Here is a 20,944-nt window from a genome sequence, read left to right on the forward strand (position 1 = left end):
TAGAGTCGGTGGACAGCCAGGAAGCGCCTGCCTTAGACAGGAGCGCAGCGTCCCCCATGCTTGAGACCTCCCAGGACCACCCTTGCCGCCCCGGGTGCTCCCCTCCGGGCTGCACAGCCTCCCAGCCTGTCACCTGGTAGGTCAGGCAGCTGTGGCTGATGCAGGGCCAGGTTGCCCCCACTGACCTTGCAGACAGACGGGATGCTCCAGCACAGGGCCCGGTGCCCCTGAGTCGGCTGGGCCAAGACCTGCCGCCTGCCCAGCCTCATGGAGCTGGTGCGGCCGGAAGGGGCCGGAGCCCGTGCTAGGGGGCAGCACGTGGAGAGGCAATTGTGACCCCGCCCCTGCCCTTCCAGCTGCCTCCACCATCAGACCACCTGGGTTGGAATCCCAGTCTGCCATCTAGCAGCCACGTGCCTTTGGGCCTTAGCTTTCTCATCTGGCAAATGGGTGTCAGGTGAGGATCCCATGAGACGGTGCAGCAAAGCTCTCTGCATGGCATCTCGTAAGGGCTTGATGAGGAGTAGCTGACCTCTTCTCATTCCCTGACCTTCCCTTCCATGCCCAGATCTTGTTTCTCTGGCTTCCGGACTCCCATGTTTAGCCCCCAGTTCGTGCTTCAGAAACACAGGGCTCTCTGAATGCGGACCCTTTACTCGAGTCACAGCGAGTCCCAGGCTGAAGCAGACTGGCTCCCGGCCCCTGGCTTGTTCCCACCTCAGTGTCTTCGGAGGCGTCCTGGGGAAGGCCCCTTAGCCGGCTCCAGACTGAGGGAGCCACCGAGGATGGCCGGCATCACCCAGCAGCGGTCACCAGGGTCCCCTTGCTGACATGTCCACAGACAAGCCCCATTCTGGACGCCCTGCTCCCCGATAACCACCCCCCAAGGGCGGTGAAGCTCTACCCCAGATGGGTGGCCTGCCCCGCATGGCTCAGGCCTGCCCCGCCAGGCTGCACCTTTGATGATGGCCTCCCCCATCCCATTCCTCCACTGGCCCTCGTAGCTCCAAAGATTAGGCTCTGGGGTTTCCAGGGTTTGTTCCATTTCTTGTTCCTTCTGCAGTTCTAGAAACTGAGCCGTATCTATTGGGATGGATGGTCTTTGGCCTGGGAATGAGGAGATGGCAGGGAGGGGACTGGACCCAGGTCCCAGGCACACAAGGGTGGGCAGGGAGCTGCAAAGGGCCAGATGCAGGTGGGGGGGGGGGGGGTCCTGGGTCTGTGGGCCCCTGAGGACACAGCCCCAGACCCTCCCCGGAAGTATGGTTATCACAACGGAACCAATCAGGCACAGCAGGAGTTCTGGCCAGGCCTGCCTGGGGGCTCCCGGCCCAGAGGGCATGATGCCAGGTGCCGAGGCCCCTGAGCCTTTCAGAGCACATGGCGCGCCCACCCAGACCCCAGTGCAACAGGGCACGATCTGTACGTTTTCTGTTGCTGCGTAGTAAAACACCAGCAACATGGCGGCCTGAACCAACACAAATTTATTAAGTCATAACTGCAGGCCAGAGGTCTGGGTGGGCTCCGCTGGGTTCAAGGGCTTGGTCTGGTGGGCACGCTGATGCGGGGGGGGGGGGGGGGGGGCGGGGCAGGGGGGGCGCTCCTCTGGAGGCTGTGGGGAGAACTGGGTCCCAGGCTCATTCAGGTTGTCGGCCAACTTCCCTTCCTTGCAGTCGGGGCACGGAGGTGCCCCCTGCTGGCTGTCCGCCGCCGGGCTCCTCCATGTTCAAAGCCAGCAATGGAGAATCCTCTCTCTGGGGCTGAATCCCTCTCACACTTTGAATTTCCCTGACTTCCTCCAGAAAAAGGCAGGCACACGGGCCAGACCGGGCACCAGCTGGCTTGCCCGCCTCTGGGTGCCCAGGCCCCTGGCTGGAGCAGAGAAGGGTAAAAGTGAGCAGGACGGGGAAGGAGGAGTGTGAGACCCAGGGACGCAGGGGAGGCTCCAGGAGGAGGGCTGGCGGCTAGGGTTTGGTGAGCTCCGAGGAGGAGGCAGGGGATGGAGAGACGGATGGCCCCGCAGCTTTCTAAGGCTTTTGAGCCTTAAGTGGGAAGGGGCAAGGTGGGAGGGAACGTGCAGGTCCTCAGAGGGACCCCAGCCTCTGGCTCCAGCTCACTGCATTAGAGGCTGAGGCGAGCCCGAATCCAGGGGCTGTAAGTGGCCACATTGGTGTAGACACCTGGACGGTTGGGCAGGGCACAGCCCTTGCCCCAGCTCACCACACCCACCAGGACCCAGCGCCCAGACGTCACACAGGTCAGGGGTCCCCCAGAGTCACCCTGCAGGAGAAAGTCGGGCTTAGATCTCAGCCCTTTGAAGATCTGGGATGGCATTTCTGGGGGTTGGGGGCCAGGAGGTGCAGCCCCCCGGGTCTTGGGTTCTAGGGAGCTGGGACGGGAGCCGGGTTCCAGGGGCTCCAGGCAGCTTCCCGCACCTGGCAGGCATCTTTGTGGCCCTCGACGTAGCCGGCACACAGGTTCCCGGGCAGCACTATGTGCTCCGCTCTGGGCACGCTGGTGCCCACGTGATAGAGGCGGTCACAGGTGCGCGCGTCCAGCAGCGGCACCCTTACTCCCTGCAGAGGTCGCCACTCTGGGAGTGGCACTGGGGGGGAGGAAGGGGGACTATAGGAGCCGGGAGAGGGCGAGGCAGGAAGCAGGAGTGGTGGGACCCGCCTGGCTGACCGGGAGGAGGTCTGGGTCCCTGGAGGTCTCGCTGGGTCCCGGATTGGGAGAGTGGGGGGCTCCCGGTCAGAGGGAGGTGGAGGAGGATCCCCTGTCCCTCCCCCAACCCCCGCTGCCTCACCTCCGGGCTGGAGGCTGCCCCAGCCAGTGACCCAGCAGGGCGCTCGGAGCGGTGGGCGGGCCCCGGGCTCGGGCAGACAGACGGGCTGGATGCGGGCGCTCAGGGGCACCGGGCGGCTCAGCTGCAGCAGCGCCAGGTCGCCGCGGCCGCCACCCTCCGAGTAGTCCGGGGGGAGCAGCACCCTGCGCACGGGCGCCGAGAGCGCGCGGGGCGAGGCGGGACCCAGGCGCAGCGCCCCGAGGCGCACGCGGTACTCCGACGGCAGCACCCGCCTGCGGGACAGGGGCGGCGCTGCGGACGGCGGCCCCTCCCCGGTCCCCGCGGCACCCCGGGCCGCCGCGTCCCCCGGAGCCGGCCTGGCGGCGCCCCCGCACCCCGCTGACCTCGGGAAGCAGTGCGCCGCCGTCAGCACCCACTGCGGGGCGATGAGCGAGCCCCCGCACACGTGCGCCCCGCGGTGCTGGACGCTCGCCTGCCACGGCCACTGTCCGTCCCGGGCGTCCCGGCCCCCCACGATCCGACTGGACACCTGGGGCTGCCCGCAGGCTGCAGGGGACAGGGACAAGGAGGGCGCGAGGGTGGGCGGAAGACGGGGGGGGGGGGGGGCGGGGAGGGGGGCCTGGCAGGCGCGTGGGATCGTGCGATCGGAGAGGCGCAGGGCCAAGGTCAGGGAGGGGGTGGCGCCAGGGGCTCGGAGGCTTCCTTACCTGCAGAGTCCGGTGTCCCAGGAGCTCCTGAGGGAGGAAGGAGGGAAGGGACCGGATTATGAATTTGGTGTCAGATAACAGGGGGAGAGGGAGAGGGAGAGGGAGAGGGAGAGGGAGAGGGAGAGGGAGAGGGAGAGGGAGAGGGAGAGGGAGAGGGAGGGAGGTCAGAGACTAGGAAGGAGGGTGAAACACATTTGTGGCACCGACCTGGTGCCAGGCTTTTGTGCAATCAACGGGTTACCCGACTTAACCCTCCGCAGAGCACTGTGAGGTGGGGGGGACTTGTACCCCTTACGCAGATGGGCACATGTGAGCTCGGAGAGCCCAAGGTCAGTGACGGAGAGAACCTGGACCTTTGAAGCCGAGATGAGGAACCCCAAAGTGCTCTAGGGGAACCAGGCCGGGGAGGGGTAACACGGGACACTGGGAACAGCCCCCAGCCCCTGCCCCACACCCACCTAGCAGCAACAGCAGCGGCAAAAGCTGGAGGCGGGAGGCCCCCCTCATTCTGTCTTCAGAGCTGGGCCAGGGAAGGGTGACACCGCTCAGGGTCTGGACTCCGGGCGGTGCCTGCAAGGAGAGGAGGGTCCTAGCCCCAGGCCCCAGAGGCCCTCTGTGTTCCCTCAGCCCCTGGTTGGCCCTGGACGGATCCCAGGGGCACAGGTCCTATGCACCTCCCTGTCCCCGCACCCCAGGGATCATGCCTGTCCTCCAACCCCTGCAAGCTTTGGGCACCCCCGGCCTCCACAGGAGCCCTGGAGCCTGGCCCCTGCCCCCCCGACCTATTTCCATGGCCTGCCAGCTGCTCCTGAACCCTGCTCTTACCTGCATGGCCGGTGCCCTCCCTGCTGACTGGGCAGGGGCAGGACCTGGGGGCTTAAAGGGACTGGGGGTGTGTGGGCCTGGCCAGGGGGTGATTAAGGAGGCCAGGGCGGGGCTGCGGCTTCACCAGTCCCGCCTCGAACAAAGATGCTTTGAGCAGCGCTTGTGAGGTGGCAGGAAAGGGACACCTGGGTTTGTCAAAGGACGCCCGGCTTGGGCCGCGGTGCCGACAGCTTGCTGAGGGCCGGGCAAAGCCAGGGGCGGAGAGCTGCGGTCAGGCCAGGAAGCTCTGGAGAATCCTTGCCCGCTCATCCGTGAACCTGATCCCAGCTCCCAGCTCCTTACAGGGCCGGTCACGGGAGCAGCTGACTCGACTGTTCTGTCTAGAAATCCGGGAGCGGCCCACGCGGAGCCCCAGCCAGACCCTGCCCTGCACTCAAAGTGGGAAATGGCTGCCTCGGGGCTGGCCAGCACTCCTTGCTTGACCAGAAGCAGAAGCCGACTTGACCTTGGGACACAGTCCACTCTTGGATTTGGTGTGGCCAGGACAGTGAGGCTGCTGGGAGAGCGAACCCCGGGGACACACAGCCATGTCTGGGGACGGGCGCCAAACTTGATGGGGGAGCTGTGGCCGAAAGGCTGGAAGCCTGTGCCGCAGGGGACCTGGGTCCCTGCCTGTTGGAAACTAGGGGCGCGGGGCGGAGGGCATAGACGACAATATTCTGAGAAGCCGGCTCGTTCAGGGAGGGGCCAAAACTGGTTGAATAGCCAGTAGAACCCCTGGAAAGGGCCCCCAAACCCAACCCTTGTGTCAGACTGAGAAACTGAGGCACAGACCTCTGCTGGGCCCACGTCCCCTTCAGCCCTCACCCTTCAGTCCCATGGCAAAAATGGCCCCTGGGGAAATGTCATGTGCTTGCCCGGGGAGGGGACCTGACTCACAGCTGAGTCCACGCTACCTCCTCTGGCACAGACCTGCCCCCAATCTCAGGAGAGGACGAACGACCCAATCTGGGGCCACTGTCCCGGTGACACGTGACCCGGACCCAACCAGAATCTCTCCCTGGGACTTTTACCCTGGAAAGAGAGAGGACCCATTGGAGGCCTGAGGGTGGGGCAGCCATGGCCATGGTCACAGGCGAGGACTCTCAGCTGGCCTGAGCGCCTGGAACCTTCCACACTGAGAAAGAGTGCCCTGCGGTGTTGGAGCTCCTAGTCCGGGAGTCCCTGCCCTTCCCCCGACTGCCTTTTCTGCCTCTGACATGACTTTCCTGCACTCATGCTAATTCTAGGGGATTCCGTTGCTTACAAGGTCTCTAAATGCCAAGGATGGAAACAAAAAACCACAACTCTATAAACAGCTCCTGATGGCCCAAGAGCACAGTCCATCAAGGGAGAAGATACGTTTCACAGCCTGTCGCCCTGCGCGGGCGCGTCACGGTGGCAGTGCCCAGCCCACCGCCTGCAGCACAGGACTCTCGTGTGACAAATGTCCAGCCCTACCCTCTGTACCTGGCGGCAGGAGGAGGTGGGGGGCGGGGGGCGGCCCCGGGGAGACCAGCCGGCGGCCGGCTCTTCAGGATCCGGTTTGCGTGCGTGCTGATGTCACAGCAGATCCCAAGCCCTTTGGGGTGGCCGCAGCCAGAGTCCCCACGTCACGTTGATGTAACAACCAGAGGTTGTCCTTATCAGCCTGGGGAGAGGCAGAGGTGTAGGGGTGAGCCGGGCATGGGGAGGGGGCGTGCTGTGGCAACTGCGGGGATCCTTCCGAGCCTCTGGGGAGGTGGCTCCAAACGCGACCCTGTGGGCGACACGGCTCAGGCGGGGGCCAGTGGTCCTACACAGCCGCTCACGCAGGCCCCGGGCCCCGGAAGCGGAAGCGAGTCTACCTGCTGCTGGAGGGGCTGTCCTGGCCCTGCCAGGGGGTCCCGTGGAGCGGTGTTACACGGCAGCCGGTGCGGGGCACTGAATAGCGCCATCCTCCAGCAACAGGTGGGACACCAAGGGTGATGGGTGATCCTCTTGGGGCCAGCTTGGAGGGCCTCGGAGCAGGGGACAGGAGGCGCCCTCAGGTTCCAGCTCCTCGGAGGGTGGGTTGTGGAAGTGGAAATGGACGGACGCTTTAGGAGACCCCACGGCATGCCCGGGAGACGGCTGGGGACTCGCCACCCAGGGATCTGCCGGCCCCTCCGTGTGGGGCCCGGCAGGTCCGTGTGCGGTGAAAGGCGGACAAAAACCCTGGTGAGGGGGGTGACTCGGTCCCGCCACCTCCCGGGGCCTCAGTTTCCTCACTGTGAAGAGGGAGAAGGGGAGTTCCAGCCTCAAGGGCCGCCACAGCGCATGAAGCCTGAACGTGTCGCCCTATAAACCTCGAGGCTGTCGGAGGTGGGGCAGAGGCGGTGAGGGCCACCCCCCCCCCCCCACTCCTCTACTTGTCTCTCCACAGCTGGGGGCAGGGGGTGGGGAGCCGAGGGGAGGAATGTGCCTCAGCAGTTCCAAGGTGCCCCGGAGGCTGCCCTGCTGGCCTCGGGCCTGGGCCAGGCCGAGGCTGCCCCCCTCCCCCCGGCCTCACCAGGGGTGCTCCAGCTTGGAGAGAAGCCCACGCCCGGTGTCCTTGTCCTCCAGGGGGCGATGCTGAGCCGTGCCCCTGCGGCTTCTCCGCTCCAGCAGGACTCTGCCTCCGCTGCCCTTGGTGGGAACCCCCTCATTTGGGCAAACGTCATCGGGCTGCTTCCCTCCCTGCCTCGGTTTCCCTGCTCCTCACTGGGGCCTCCCGGCGTCACCTCCCAAGTAAACTTCCCGCACCCCAGTCCTGGTCCCGGGTCGGCCTTTCGGGGACAGAGGTAGGGCCGGGAGCGTCTGGCGTCTGGGTGGAGGGTCGCACCGGCATGAGCACCGGGGGGCTCGGGATGCTCCCCCCGCTGCACCCCGCTCCGGTCTTCCTGGCCCCCAGCGACCCGGGGGTGACTAACGTCCTCCCATAAACTATCTTTCCGATTGAACCAACCAGAGAGGGCTCCGTGGTTCGTCACCCAAACCCGAGTGGCGCAGACAGCTGGAGCGAGATTTAGGAGTGAAGGACTGGATCCCGGGGGGACCGTGAGGGTGTCCAGGGAGCCACCCGGGGCCACAGAATGCTCTGCGAGCCATCAATTCCAACACGCTAAGGAGTTTATTAGAAAAGGGACGAGGTGGGGGACGGGGCCTGGCTCAGCAGATGGCCCCAGCTCTCAGGACTCCGCTGGGCTCAGGCCGGCTGCGGGAGCCCGGCCCAGAGCACAGCGAGGGGCAGGAGCAGCCGAGAGGGGACTGGCCTGGGGGCGCCGCGGGCCATCAGCGTCTGGATCCAGTCGAAATACGCACTGACGTTGGTGTAGACCCCGGGCCGGTTGGGTCTACCGCAGCCCGATCCCCAGCTCACGATGCCAACCTGAATCCACACACCTCTCTTTTCGCAGGCCAAGGGGCCACCGGAGTCACCCTGGGGAGCGGCGCGGGTGAGCCAGGCTTGGCGGGGCAGGGGGCAGGTGAGGGGCTCGCGGAGAGGCAGGGACAGCTGTGGCGACAGCAGGAGGGGCGGAGCCGAGCAGACCGGGTGCACACCCTACTCCCCACCCCGGAAGCGAACGAGCCTCAGCTTCTGCATCTGCAGAGTGGGCATCGGTCTCAAACTGCCCCTTTCCCTCCCCCCCCAGGGGTCAGGTGAGAATCAAAGGTGGTACAACGAAGGCCAAACAATTAACGCTTGTTGTACAAGCTGGAGAAATAAGGCCCGTGGTTGTTTTCTCACGAATAGACTCGGGTGGGTTGGCGGGCACCAGGGGGTTGCTCCCAGGCCCAAGGTGGGGAGGGGTGGTGCCCGGGGCCAGCAAGGCCCTGGTGGGGCCAGGCGTACTCACTTTGCAGGCGTCACGTTGGCCATTCTCAGAGCCAGCACAGATCATGTCATCCGGGTCATAACTGAGGACACCGGGACGTCGGAACAGGAAGTCGCACCTGGAGTTATGATGGACACCTGTGCTTCCTGGAGACGGTAAGACGGCGGCAGAACTGCCAGGGATTGAGGGTGAGAGAGAGGAAGAGGACAGCTTCGGGCCCTCCCCTGCCATCTGGGACAGGGGGAGGGTGGAGGGGGGGTGGGCTCCACACGGTCCGGGACATCGCTCTCGATGACGCCTCTGCCCCCAGCCCAGCACCCTTCACATTATGGGCAATGAACGATGTCACAGAAGGACCCAAGGGATGGGCGGGCGGTCACCGCTTCTCCCTGAAACTCAGTGTCCCCATCTGGAGAAGGAAGATGACAGCCCCTAGCTGGGCCACCGGGGAGGTCCCTCGGCCACAGCAGGCTCAGGGGGCGGGGCTGACACCGACATGGTAGAGGATTAACATACTTCACCTGCAGCATCCAGGCTGAAAACCCTCCAGATTTTTTCTTCATGTTTATTTATTTTAGAGACAGAGACAGAGACAGAGAGAGAGAGAGCGCAAGCAGGGGAGGCGCAGAGGGAGACACACACACACACACACACACACACACACACACACACAGAATCCGAAGCAGGCTCCAGGCTCTGAGCTGTCAGTGCAGAGCCCCACGCGGGGCCTGACCTCACGGGCCGCGAGATCGTGACCTGAGCCGAAGTCGGACGCTTCACCGACTGAGCCACCCAGGCGCCCCGAAAATGCCCCAGATTTGAAAAAAGGTATGAATCCCTGTCTTGAGGACGCTGAGCAATTCCCCGAGCAGGATAAACACAAAGAGATCTACCCGGAGATACATTTTTTTTTTTTAATTTTTTTTTTCAACGTTTTTTATTTATTTTTGGGACAGAGAGAGACAGAGCATGAACGGGGGAGGGGCAGAGAGAGAGGGAGACACAGAATCGGAAACAGGCTCCAGGCTCTGAGCAGTCAGCCCAGAGCCTGATGCGGGGCTCGAACTCACGGACCGCGAGATCGTGACCTGGCTGAAGTCGGACGCTTAACCGACTGCGCCACCCAGGCGCCCCTACCCGGAGATACATTTTCAGCAAAGTATCGAAGGGGAGACTCCGGTAAACAGCAAGAGAGAAGCCTCATGCGTGTCACGTCAAAGATCCCCACCAAGATTAACAGCCACATTCTTTTCAGATACCCTGGAGGCGGGGGGGGGGGGGGCTGCGGGATGACACATTCAAAGGGCCGAAAGAATCAAACAGGCGACCGAGAATATTCTGTATCTGTATCACAATCCCGTATCAGGCTATCCTTCAGAAAATGAGGCGGCGACCTGCCTTACTAGAAACAGAAAAGGGAGCAAGGGAGGTCTTCAGGACCCTGGCCAGTGTCCGTTCATAGGAAGAAAGAGAGGGCGCTGGTAAAGGTGACCACAGGGGTAAATAGGAGAGCCAGGCCTATTATGGCTTTGGTTTATCACTTCTTTCCCTTCCTTTATAATTTAAGACACGTGCATACAACAACTATAAATCTCTGAGGAAAGAGCTGCGTAAGGAACGGAATTTTTGTGTACTACTGAAGCTAAGTTGCTATTAATCCGACATAGATTGTTATAAACTTAACTTGTTGGGGCATCTGGCTGGCTCAGCTGGTGAAGCGTTTGTTGATTTTGGCTCAGGTCATGGTCCCAGGGTCGTGGGATCGAGCCCCACGTCAGGCTCTGTGTTGAACGTGAAGCCTGCTTAACATATTCTCTCTCTCTCTCTCTCTTTTTCTCTCTCCCTCTACCCCTCTCCCCGACTTTCGCACTCACTCTCTCAAGTTAAAAAAAAAATCAAGTTTAAAAAAAATTTTTAAACAATAAATTTAAGTTGTTAATTGTAATCCCCAGGGCAACCACTAAGAAAATACACAGAACGCAAAATGGGAAGGTAATCAACACAGACCACTAATAAAAATCAATGAAACACAAAAAGAGGAAATAAAAAAGATATAAGGTACAGATAGAGATATTGAAAGATGTGACAAGACATAGAGAAGAAATAGAATAATGGTAGAAGTAAATCCTTACTTATCAGTAGTTAATTTTAATGGAAATGAGTTAAATGGATTAAATTGCAATTAAAAGGCAGAAATTAGCAGCATGAATTAAAAATAGCGAATCCAGGGTCCCCTGGGTGGTTCAGTCGGTTGTGTGGTTGAGCGTCAGACTTCATTTCGGCTCAGGTCACAATCCCATGGTCGTGGGATCGAGCCCCACTTTGGGCTCCACACTGAACGTGGAGCCTGCTTAAGATTCTCCCTCTCTCTCCCTCTGCCTCTTTCCCTGCTCGCACTCTTTTTCTCTAAACACAATTAAAAAAAAGATTTTATTATTTTTTTTAATGTTTTATTATTTACTTTTGAGAGAGAGAGAGAGGCAGACAGACAGACAGAGAGCAAGCAGGGGAGGGGCAGAGAGAGGGAGACGCAGAATCCGAAGCAGGCTCCAGGCTCCGAGCTGTCAGCACAGAGCCCAATGCGGGGCTCGAACTCACAAGCTGTGAGATCATGACCTGAGCCGAAGCCGGACGCTCAACCGACTGAGCCACCCAGGTGCCCCTCAATACCCAACTTTTAATAATGAATAGTATCAAGGGCACTTGGGTGGCTCAGTCGGTTGAATGTTCGACTTCGGCTCAGGTCATGATCTCACGGTCCGTGAGTTCGAGCCCCGTGTCGGGCTCTGTGCTGACAGCTCAGAGCCTGAAGCCTGTTTCGGATTCTGTGTCTCCCTCTCTCTGACCCTCCTCTGTTCATGCTCTGTCTCTCCATGTCTCAAAAATAAATAAAACGTCAAAAAAATTTTTAAAAAAGTAGAAGGAAAGAAGGAAATAATAGAGAATAGAGGAAATCAAGGTAGGGAATAGAAAAATAGAGAAAATCAACCGTTAAACCAAAACTTGGTTCTTTGAAAGATCAACAAAACTGATCATGAAAGTGGGGACATAACTACAGACTTTACAGCAGTAATGAGGACTATAAGGGAAACAGCTATCCCCCAAATTAGATCACGCGGATGAAATGGACAAAATCTTAGATAACACAAACTACCAAAACTCACTCAGGAAGAAACAGAAAGTCTGAACACACCAATAAGAGATGAAATCTGTAGTCAGGGACCTCACAATGAAGAAAAGCCTTAGGCCATATGGCTTCAATGGTGAATTCTACCAAACCTCTGCAGACATGAACACCAATCCTTCTTAAACTCTTCCAAAAAATCGGAGAAGAAGGAATACTTCCTAACTCATTCCCTGGGACCAGCATTATGGGGGCACCAAATCCCGGACAAGGACATCACAAGAAAAAGAAACAACAGACCAATATCCTTAATGCAATAATAGTAATAATAATATGTGTGTGTATATATATATATATATATATATATATATATATATATGCAAAAGGTATATATACAAAAAATACATATATGCAAACATTCTCAACAAAATGCTAGCAAACGGAATCTAGCAGCATAGCAAAAGAACTGTATACCATGACTAAGTGAGATTTATCCCATGAATGCAAGCGCGGTTCAACATACAAAAACCAATCAATATAATGTACTACAGACATTAATAGAATGAAGGAAAAAAACCCACAGGCTCATCTTAGCGGATGCAGGTAAAGCAGTTGGCAAAATCCAAATTCCTTCATTAGAGAAACATTCAATAAGCTAGGTAGGAATAGAAGGCACTTTTTCAACATGATAAACGCTAGATGTGAAAAACCCACAGCAGACATCACACTGAATGTTGACAGGCGGGAAGCTTTCCCCGAGATCAGGGACAAGATGATGATGCCAGTTTTTGCCATTTTATTTAACATTTTTCTGGAAGTTCCCACCAGGGCAATTAGGCAAGAAAAATAAAACACATCCAAATTGGAAAAGAAGACGTAAAACTATCTCTATGCATACATGACATGATCATCCATATATACCTAAGTACATATATGTGTGTGTGTGTGTGTGTGTGTGTATGAAATCATAATGAATACATTTAAAGAGGGCTAGGGTTAATAAATGAAGTCAGCAAAATTGCAGGACCCAAGATCAAACCACAAAAGTTTGTTATTCTACTGGGGCACTTGGGTGGCTCCACTGGTTGAGCGTCTGACTTTGGCCTTTGGCTCAGGTCACGATCTCACAGTTCGTGGGTCCGAGTCCCATGTCGGTCTCTATGCTGACAGCTCAGAGCCCAGAACCTGCTTCAGATTCTGTGTCTCCCCCTCTCTCTCTCCCCAGCCTCTGCTTGTGCTCTCTCTTGCTCTTAAAAATAAATAAACATTAAAAAAAAGAAAAAGTTTCATTTACAAAGCATCAAAAATAAGAAAATAGTTAGGAATAAATTTAATTGAGGCGATCAAAGACTTATTAACAAAAACTACAAAACACTGCTGAAAGAAACGGAAGGCCTGAATACATGGAAATATATCCCTTATTTATGGATTGGAGATATAATATAATGAAGGTGGCAATGCTTCCCCAAAGCAACCTACAAATTCAATGCAATCCCTTTCCAAACCCCAATGCTCTTTTTAGCAGAAACTGACAAATTGGCCCTAAAATTTATATGGAGTATCAACAGGCCCAAATAACTAAAACACTACTGAACAAGTAGAACAAAGTTAGAAGACTCACACTTCCTGATTTCAATATATTATAAAGTTACAGGTATCAAACAATGAGGTCCTGGCACAAGGATGAACATACACACCAATGGAGTACCATTCAGAGTCTAGAAATAAACCCACACATCTACAGTCAATCAGTAAGGATGCTGAGACAATTCAATTGGGGAGAGGAGTCTCTGTGACAAACGGTGCTGGAGCAACTGGAAATCTAAAGGCAAAATAATGAAGTTGGACCCCTACCTCACACCATGTACAAAAATCAACTCGAAATGGATCAGACACATAAATATAAGAGCTAAAACTATAAAACTCTGCAAGAACATGCAAGTAAATCTTCATGATCTTGAATCTGACAGTGGTTTCTTAGACCTGACATCAAAAGCACAAGCAACGAAAGAAAAATAATTTGAGGTTGATCAAAATTTTGCAAATTTTGTGCATCAAAAGATACTAGCAAGAAAGTGCAGCAAAGAGAGCTACACAATGGGAGAAGATATTTGTCAATCGTGTATCTGATGAGGGTTTAGTATCTAGAATATATAAAGAACTATTACAACTCAACAAAGACAACTCAAATTAAAAACGGGCAGGGGTGCCTGAGAGGCTGAGTCAGTTAAGTGTGCGACTTTTGATTTTGGCTCAGGTCATGACCTCACGGTTCATGAGATTGAGCCCCACATCGGGCTCTGTGCGAACAGTGCAGAGCCTGCTTAGGATTCTCTCTCTCCCTCTCTGCCCCTTCCGATTGCTCTCTCTTTCTCTCTCAAAATAAATAAATTAAAAAAAACTTAAACATAGAATTACCACGTGATTCTGCAATTGTACTCCTAGATATATACACAAAAGAACTGAAAAGAGGTGTTCAAATAAAAATTTGTATATAAATGTTCATAACAGCTCTATTCACAGTATCCAAAAGGCAGAAACAACACAAAAGTCCATCAATGAAAGAATGGATGAATACATTGTGGTCTATCCATAGGATGAACTATTATTCATCCATAAAAAGAAAGAAAACTCTGATACATACTAGAACACCCATGAATCTCTAAAGCACCACGCTACATGAAAAAGGCCAAACACAGAAGGTCACATAACGTATGAATCCATTTACATGAAAAATCCAGAATAGGTATATCCATCAACACAAAAGGCTTGTTAGTGGCTGCCAAAGGGCCGGAAGGAGAGGGTAAGGGGGAGTGACTGGTCAGTGACTGTCGGATTTCCTCTGGGAGGGATGAAAATGTTTTGGAACTTGATGGAGTTCATGGTTATACACCGTGAACATACTAAATTAAATGTCACGGGATTGTATACTTGAAAATGATTAATTAAAAAAAATAATAAAATGATGAATTTAGGGGCGCCTAGGCAGCTCAGTCAGTTAAGTGTCCAACTCCTGATTTTGGCTCGGGTCACGATCTCGTGGTCATGGGTTCGAGCCCCACATTCGGCTCGGCACTGACGGTGTGGAGCCTTCTTGGGGGTCTCTCTCCCTCTCTCTGTCTCTCCCCCGCTCATGCTCTCACTCGCTCGCTCTCGCTCAAAATAAATAAAACTGTAAAAACTTTTTTAAAAAGGAATAAAATGATTAATTTAACATTACGTGAACTAAACCTCAAAGAATGGGGTACAGGTATGTGCTAGACCATACACGAACCTTGAATATGCTGAGTGAAGGAGTCAGGGACAGAAAACCACACGTTGTGGGACTCTATTTCTATGAAATGTCCACAGTCCGGAAATCCCGAGACAGAAAGCAGATGGGTGATTGCCAGGGGAAAATGGGGTATTGGGAGTAAAGGCCAGGAAGTACGAGGTTTCAGTCTGAGATGATAAAAATGTTCTGGAGCTAGACGATGATGATGGTTGCACAGCCGTGATTACACTCAACACCACTGAACTGCATGCTTGAAAACGGTGAATTTTCGGTTTTGTGAGTTAAATCTCAATTTAAAAAACCCCACATACCCAAGGCCTTTCTGAGGAGCCCACCCCAGAAACTTCCACACCCCTGCGGGCCTGAGCCCAGCTGGCCTCCCTCTCACTGTGGCTTCGGGCTCACAGTCTCTGGAAGGCAGAGGGAACGGGGTATGGGGACAGGAGGTCCTGCCCTGGCACGGGGGGGGGGGGGGGCGCCAGGCACTGCTGGGCAGCCCCCAGGAGGGACCCAGCTGCACAGAGACCCAGATGGGGGCTGCTGAAGCCGCTGTGGACAGAACAGACAGAGGAGCCCGCAGCCCCCTGCCCCACCCCCCCCCGCCCCCAGCCTCACCTTGACCTTCTTCGATGTGCCCCCAGCCCGTCACCCAGCAGTCAGCCTTGTTCTGGAACTCAGAGGAAGAGGCCACAACACAGATGGGCTGGATGTACTTATTGTAGGTGACGGAGGAGGACAGCTTCAGCAGGGCGATGTCCTTGAGTGACGTCCCACTCAACTGGGGATACACAACGATATCCTTCACCCTGTACCGATGGTAGAAGGTCCACAGTTTCCAGGAAGTTGGCCTGGAGGACAGTTCACCAAACTGAGCCGTCCACTTCGAGGGATCTTTGTGTCTGGCGAGGGAGGAGAGAGCAGTCAAGGGTCCTCAGAGGAGGGAGGGCCCCCTGAGCACACATGGGGGAGGGGAGACATTCCCCGAGGCGGGGCCGCAGGGGTGCTGCCAGGGCTCATCCGGGACGCGGTTAGCACTTCCTCTCACGGGCCACTGCGCCCAGTGTAGAAATGATGGCAGCCCAGAGGAGATGGGCCCAAATCCCAGAACCCGGGGACGGGGGGATGCGGGGATGGGCAGGAAGGGCCTTTCCCTGAGGTCGGATCTGGCTGGTCACTCAACCGGCCTGTCACCTCCCACAGCAATCCTAAAAAAGAATGAACAGGGCACCCTGGTGGCTCAGCCTGAGTGTCCAGCTCTTGATTTCGGCTCAGGTCACGATCTCAAGGATTGTGGGTTTGAGGCCCGCATCGGGCAGACTCAACTTGGAGCCTGCTTGGGATTCTCTCTCTCCCTCTCTCTGTTCCTCCCCCCAGTGTGCTTGGGCGCACTCTTGCTCTCTCTAAAACTTAAAAAAAAAAAAAAAGAACAGGTGCACAGGACTAGGCAGGTGCGGCCAAAATAGCTTCCCCGAGCCCACGGTCCTGGCAGGCCAGGCTCTGTGCCCAGAGCTCGCCCACCCGGGTCCGCCCCGTGGTGCACCTGCACCGGGGCAGGTGGGATGAGGAGGGGGCGGCTGGTGCTGCCATTCGGGGAGAAGACAGAAAAGAACACGACACAAAAGGGCACGGGAATGCTGTAAAGAACGTTCTGGAAAAGACGGAACAGGGTTTTCTCACGTGGCTGCAGCGGGGCCCGGGGCTCGGGAGCATAAGAGAGCTGAATCCGCACGCGTCGGGCCCGGACGACGCGGCCCCCCAACCCCGGTTCGCAGGGCCGCCCGCCCCCCCGACTCACTTTTCAAAGCAGTGCGCGGCCGACAGCACCCAGCGGCGGTTGAGCAGGCTGGCGCCGCAGTGGTGGGCGCCCCACAAGCGCAGGCTGCCCTGCCACGGCCAGCGCCCCAGCTCCGAGTCCTTGCCGCCCACCACGCGCGTCGTCGAAACGGTTCGGCGGCCGCAGGGCCCTGGGACGGACGCACGGGCACGCGGCTGAGCCGCACGACCCCCGCCGCCCCACCGGCCCGCGCGAGCCAACGCGAGGGGCCCCTGGGAAAACGCGCGCGTCGGGGCCGCGCCGCCCAGGGACCGGGGGACCTCGCGCCCCTCCCCACGTGGCGCGCGGGCGCCGCCCCTCCCACCCCGCCCCCCCCTCCCCGGGGCCCGGCAGTTACACGTGAGCAACGACGAGTTCTCGAAACCTGGGCGGGGAGAGGACAAGATGAGGCGCCCCTTGCGCTCCGGCTCAGGTGCCCTGCGCGGGGAGGCGCGCGTCCCGGGCGCCTTACCTGGAAACGGCTGGTCCAGATCCTGAACGCCTGGGGGGCCCGGAGGGGGGATGGCGGGCGGCCAGGTCAGCTCCCCGCGGTCTGCACGCGCCCCGGCCGTCCCCCACCACCCCTGGGGCGGCCCGCAGCCCCCGCCTCAGCTCACCCTGTCCCCGGAGCCCCGCTCGCACCAACAGCTGCGCCAGCAGCAGCGCCCGGACGCGCGCGCCCATGGCCGCCTCTGCCGCCTCGCGGCGCCCCCTCTGCTTCCGCCCGCTCGGGGCGCCCCCGGGGGGGGGGGGGGGACAGGGAACGGCCGCGACGCTCCCCCCACCCCCCCGCCCCCAGCGGGACCGGTCCGGGTCCGAGGGCTTCGAGCTGGGTACCCCAACCACACCGTGCCCCCAAACCGTTCTTGTCTGCCCGGCTCGTTGCCCCCTTTCCTCCACCCAGCGCTTCTTCGGGGAAGGGCCAAGGCCGGTCCCCACCAGCACCCCCGTGAGAGCAAGTCCTCACCGAGCGCCCGCTGGGGGCCTGGCGCTATTGGGCTGCTGCTAAAAGCCACGGTCCTTTCCAGGAGCCCGAGTGAAATGGCCTGATGTGGGCCACCTGGAGGGCTCCCAGCCTCCCTGCTGCTCCCAGCTGGCCCCACCCAGCCCCACAGAGCCCACAGACAGTCTGCCTCGTCCTTGGGCACTGGTGCAGGGCACCAAAGTCATCAAGTTGTCTCTTCAGTTATAGATGTGAGTGAACAACTGAACTGGGGCCCCAGGACCGGCCTCAGAGTACTGATCCGCTACAAGGACTCACAGGACCTAGAGAAGCTGTCATCCCCGTGGTGATGGTTCACTGCAGTGGTACAAGGCGTGGAGGACAGAGTCTAGGAGAGACCAGGTGGAAGCTTCCAGCTTCCCCTTAGCAGTGGAGTCAGACGGGCAGAGCTTAATTCTCCCGGCAATGACGCGTGACAACGGACGTGAAGGGGTGGTGGCCGGGGAAGCTCATGTGAGCCTGGGGGTCTGGAGTTTTTATCCTTGGGGTTCCGTGACAGAGGCAGGGTGGACAGCCCACGTGGCTAACCCTAGTCCTGACTAAAGCACCTCCTGTGGTCCAAGTGACGCAGTGTGGCCCGAGGCGGTCCCATCAACTGTGCTATTAGCATCAAGTATCTGGAGTGGCCCAGGGCTCCCGGTCTACAAAGACACTCTTTTCAAGCCAGACTTTGCGAAGGCTCAGAGGTGATTTCCTAGGACCTGGTCGAGGGTCGGTTCATCCTAGGCCTGTTCACTTAACCTGCTGTCACTGCACGGCCACTAGGGATAAAGCAACATCGGAGGAAAATCCACACATGCGCCAGAACGATCTGTTTGAATACAGGGACCGGCTTCGAGGAAAACGGGGAGAAGAAACACACAGAGCAGTGGACAGCTTAGAGGATGCCAACTGGTAGGCTTCGAAAGCTCTTGCAAGAGTGTTTACAAACACTAAACAAGAGTTAGGCAGGAAAAGGGGCGCCTGGGTGGCTCAGTCGGTTGAGCGTCTGACTTCAGCTCACGGTTCATGAGTTCGAGCCCTGCGTCGGGCTCTGTGCTGACAGCTCGGAGCCTGGAGCCTGCTTCGGATTCCGGGTCTCCTTCTCTCTCTGCCCCTCCCCTGCTCACGCGCGCTCTCTCTCTCTCTGTCTCTCTCAAAAATAAATAAAACATTAAAAAATGAATACAAACCAAGAAGTGTGTTAAGTAAAATAAAATCAAGGGTTGAGAAACGATAAAGAGAAGGCCAAGTTCTAGACTCCCCGGCAGCAGACTGGCAGACAGACAGGTGTCCTGATGTTGGCACCAGATGTCCCAGGCATCTGTCCGGGAGTGTGAACTGACCTAGCTTATGTAAGTCCACGGGGAGACCGAGTTCCCACCACGAGCTCGGCAGACTCGAGGAATGGGATGAGCCGACGTAGAAGAGGAGGGACGTGACATCATTTCTGAGTCAAACGCTTTGCTGGCTGACAAAATACCATAAAGTGGGTGGGTGGCTCATAAACAACGAATATTTATTTCTCACAGTTCCTGGGCTGGAAGTTTGAGGTCAAGGTGTCTGGTAAGGGCCCCTTCCTTCCTGGTTCATAGCTGCTGCCATTGCCCTGTGTCCTCACGTGGCCACATGGCAGAAGGGTTGAAAGAGCTCTCTGCGTCTCTTTTATAAGGGCACTGATCCCACTCCTGAGGGCTCCACCCTTCGGACCTAATTGCTTTGCAAAGGTCCCACCTCTAAACACATCACCTGGGGCTTCAACATACGGATTCTGATAGATGAACTTGGGGGGGGGGGGGAGGGGACACAAACATTCCAACCCCAGCACAAGGCTGTGCGTGTTTTACCTCCTCAGTCTCACACTCAGCAGTTGACCGGTGACCTGTGAACACAAAAAGGGTTATTGAGTGGGTGTGGGTTTTAAGCAACACTCATTGTGATGATGATAAGTCCCCTTGTAACGTCCTTAAATCAGCTTTACTCTGGCTCTTACATACTTCTGGTAATCTAGGAGTTCTCAAACAGAATTTCTGGGGCCAAACTAAAAGAAAAAAAACAATCTCAAGCAGGCAGGATGTGCCTTGATCCTCCTCGTAAGGCATCGGGGAGTCATATTAAGCTTTTGCAACCACAAAAATCGATAATACTGTTAACACGTGCTTTCCTATTGTACGAGTATTCTAGCAAGTAAATTCCAATTTTTTAATATAAAAAAATATATATATTTATTGTGACAAAATTGGTGACAAAATTGCCCACGAGATGAAAATGAACCCAAGACTTAAGAATGAAATACGGGGTGGCGGGGGGGCACCCGGGTGGCTCAGCTGGTTAAACGTCCAACTCTTGGTTTCCGCTCAGGTCACGATCTCACTCGCTGTTCATGGGGTTGATAAACCCATAAATAAACTTTGGGGGGAAAAGGAATGAAAACATTGACACGTCACAAGCCACTGAAAAGACGTGAGGCATGAGCCCTTATGCCCCCAATAACAGAGCTTTGAAATACATCAAGCAAAAAAAAAAAAAAAAAAAAAAAAAAAATTTAAGTTCTTAACACTCCAGATACTAGGAAATTCACATTTCTCCCCTCAGAAATCAAGAGATCAGGTAGGTGGAAAAGGCAGTAACGCCAAAGCGTTCACTGAACATGATTTTGACCTAAATCAGGTGTTTGGGGCTGCTCAGAGCCCCACCATGGCCCCCCGGAGGAATGAGCCCTCTGGAGAGGGAGGTGCCCGTAGGCCAGGTGGCGCGGGGGCCTCAGAAAGGACGGCTGCTTGTGGAGAGAAGGAGAAAACTTAGCCACCAGGGCAAGTGTCCTGCATCCCTCCCCGACCGGCGCCCTAGGCTGGTCAGCTCTGCTTTCTCGGCCACGGCCACCCACGGGGCTTTACAGAGGTGAGGCGAGGGGAGCGCAGCGGCCATCCAGGCGCTTGCTGTTTGCGGTCAGGGAGAGATACCAGGGGCACCTCCTCGCTGCTCTACCCCCGTGGATCACGGGCCCCTCTCACTCTGCAGCAGACTGGGGTGTGACCTCGGGTCTGTGGTTCCTCTCCCGCCCCTCCCCTTCTCAGGGCACCAGAGGCCCTAGCACAGAGCACCGAGGTATGTGGTTTTGTCACCTGTACGGCCTCCGGTGAGTCATTACACCACGGGAGCTCCCCTTCCTCTGCTGCATAGGGGGATAAAAGCGCCTGGCGAATCAATAGGGAGGGATGTGACACGGGGGACACAGGCCAGAACACGGGAAGCGGTGCCAGCCCCGTAAGTGGTGGCGTGGTTGGTGCCACGAGGCCAGTGCGGCCAGGGCGGGGGAGGGAAGGTCCCGAGCGTCTGGCCGAAGACGTGGCGGAGGCCAAGGACCCTGTGCCCAGGAGCAGTGCGGAGCCGAGCCCCAAGGGCGAGGCGTGGAGGAGTCAGCCACACCCCAGGACAAGCCCAGAACCTGGGCTTGGCTGCGGCCGTCTTCTCTCCCCGAGTGTCTGAGGACTCTGACCCCAAGAGCCAGCCGCGGAAGTGGTGGCTGGGACATACC

The 20,944-nt window shown here is 57.0% G+C and overlaps 2 protein-coding genes across 5 annotated transcripts; both read right to left on the reverse strand.

The window, feature by feature from the left end:
• Positions 1-1,601: 1,601 nt before the first annotated feature.
• On the reverse strand, positions 1,602-4,202 carry LOC122209912 (serine protease 33-like). Of its 4 annotated transcripts, none has more exons than XM_042922211.1 (7): positions 3,972-4,202; positions 3,514-3,540; positions 3,190-3,352; positions 2,807-3,078; positions 2,436-2,605; positions 2,221-2,280; positions 1,602-1,872 (listed from the first exon to the last, which is right to left on the reverse strand). In XM_042922211.1, exons 1-7 carry the CDS (start codon positions 4,018-4,020, stop codon positions 1,642-1,644), a joined length of 972 nt encoding a protein of 323 aa, XP_042778145.1. In that variant the 5' UTR covers positions 4,021-4,202; the 3' UTR covers positions 1,602-1,641. The 4 variants fall into 4 exon arrangements, with proteins under 4 accessions (XP_042778145.1, XP_042778146.1, XP_042778147.1 ...); XM_042922214.1 differs by having other exon boundaries at positions 1,815-1,872; positions 2,118-2,280; XM_042922212.1 differs by lacking the exon at positions 2,221-2,280.
• A 3,286-nt stretch (positions 4,203-7,488) lies between these two features.
• Positions 7,489-17,123, reverse strand: LOC122210205 (serine protease 41-like). The gene is given in 7 exon segments (XM_042922750.1): positions 7,489-7,816; positions 8,235-8,341; positions 8,344-8,385; positions 15,227-15,510; positions 16,407-16,575; positions 16,783-16,926; positions 17,042-17,123. Coding segments are annotated over 7 exon segments (1,047 nt in total). The 5' UTR covers positions 17,109-17,123; the 3' UTR covers positions 7,489-7,582.
• Positions 17,124-20,944: the final 3,821 nt, after the last annotated feature.

This window comes from Panthera leo, chromosome E3 (genome assembly GCF_018350215.1).
Source record: "Panthera leo isolate Ple1 chromosome E3, P.leo_Ple1_pat1.1, whole genome shotgun sequence".
NCBI lineage: Eukaryota > Metazoa > Chordata > Mammalia > Carnivora > Felidae > Panthera > Panthera leo.

What these genes read in the sequence shown, in the direction of transcription:
- LOC122209912 (XM_042922211.1), bottom strand. Translation starts at nt 4,020, where the DNA reads ATGAGGGGGGCCTCCCGCCTCCAGCTTTTGCCGCTGCTGTTGCTGCTA. An exon ending in TGGGACACCGGACTCTGCAG is followed by an intron (nt 3,353 to 3,513) that starts GTAAGGAAGCCT and finishes TGTCCCCTGCAG; the next exon opens with CCTGCGGGCAGCCCCAGGTG. An exon ending in GGGCAGCCTCCAGCCCGGAG is followed by an intron (nt 2,606 to 2,806) that starts GTGAGGCAGCGG and finishes CCTCCCCCCCAG; the next exon opens with TGCCACTCCCAGAGTGGCGA.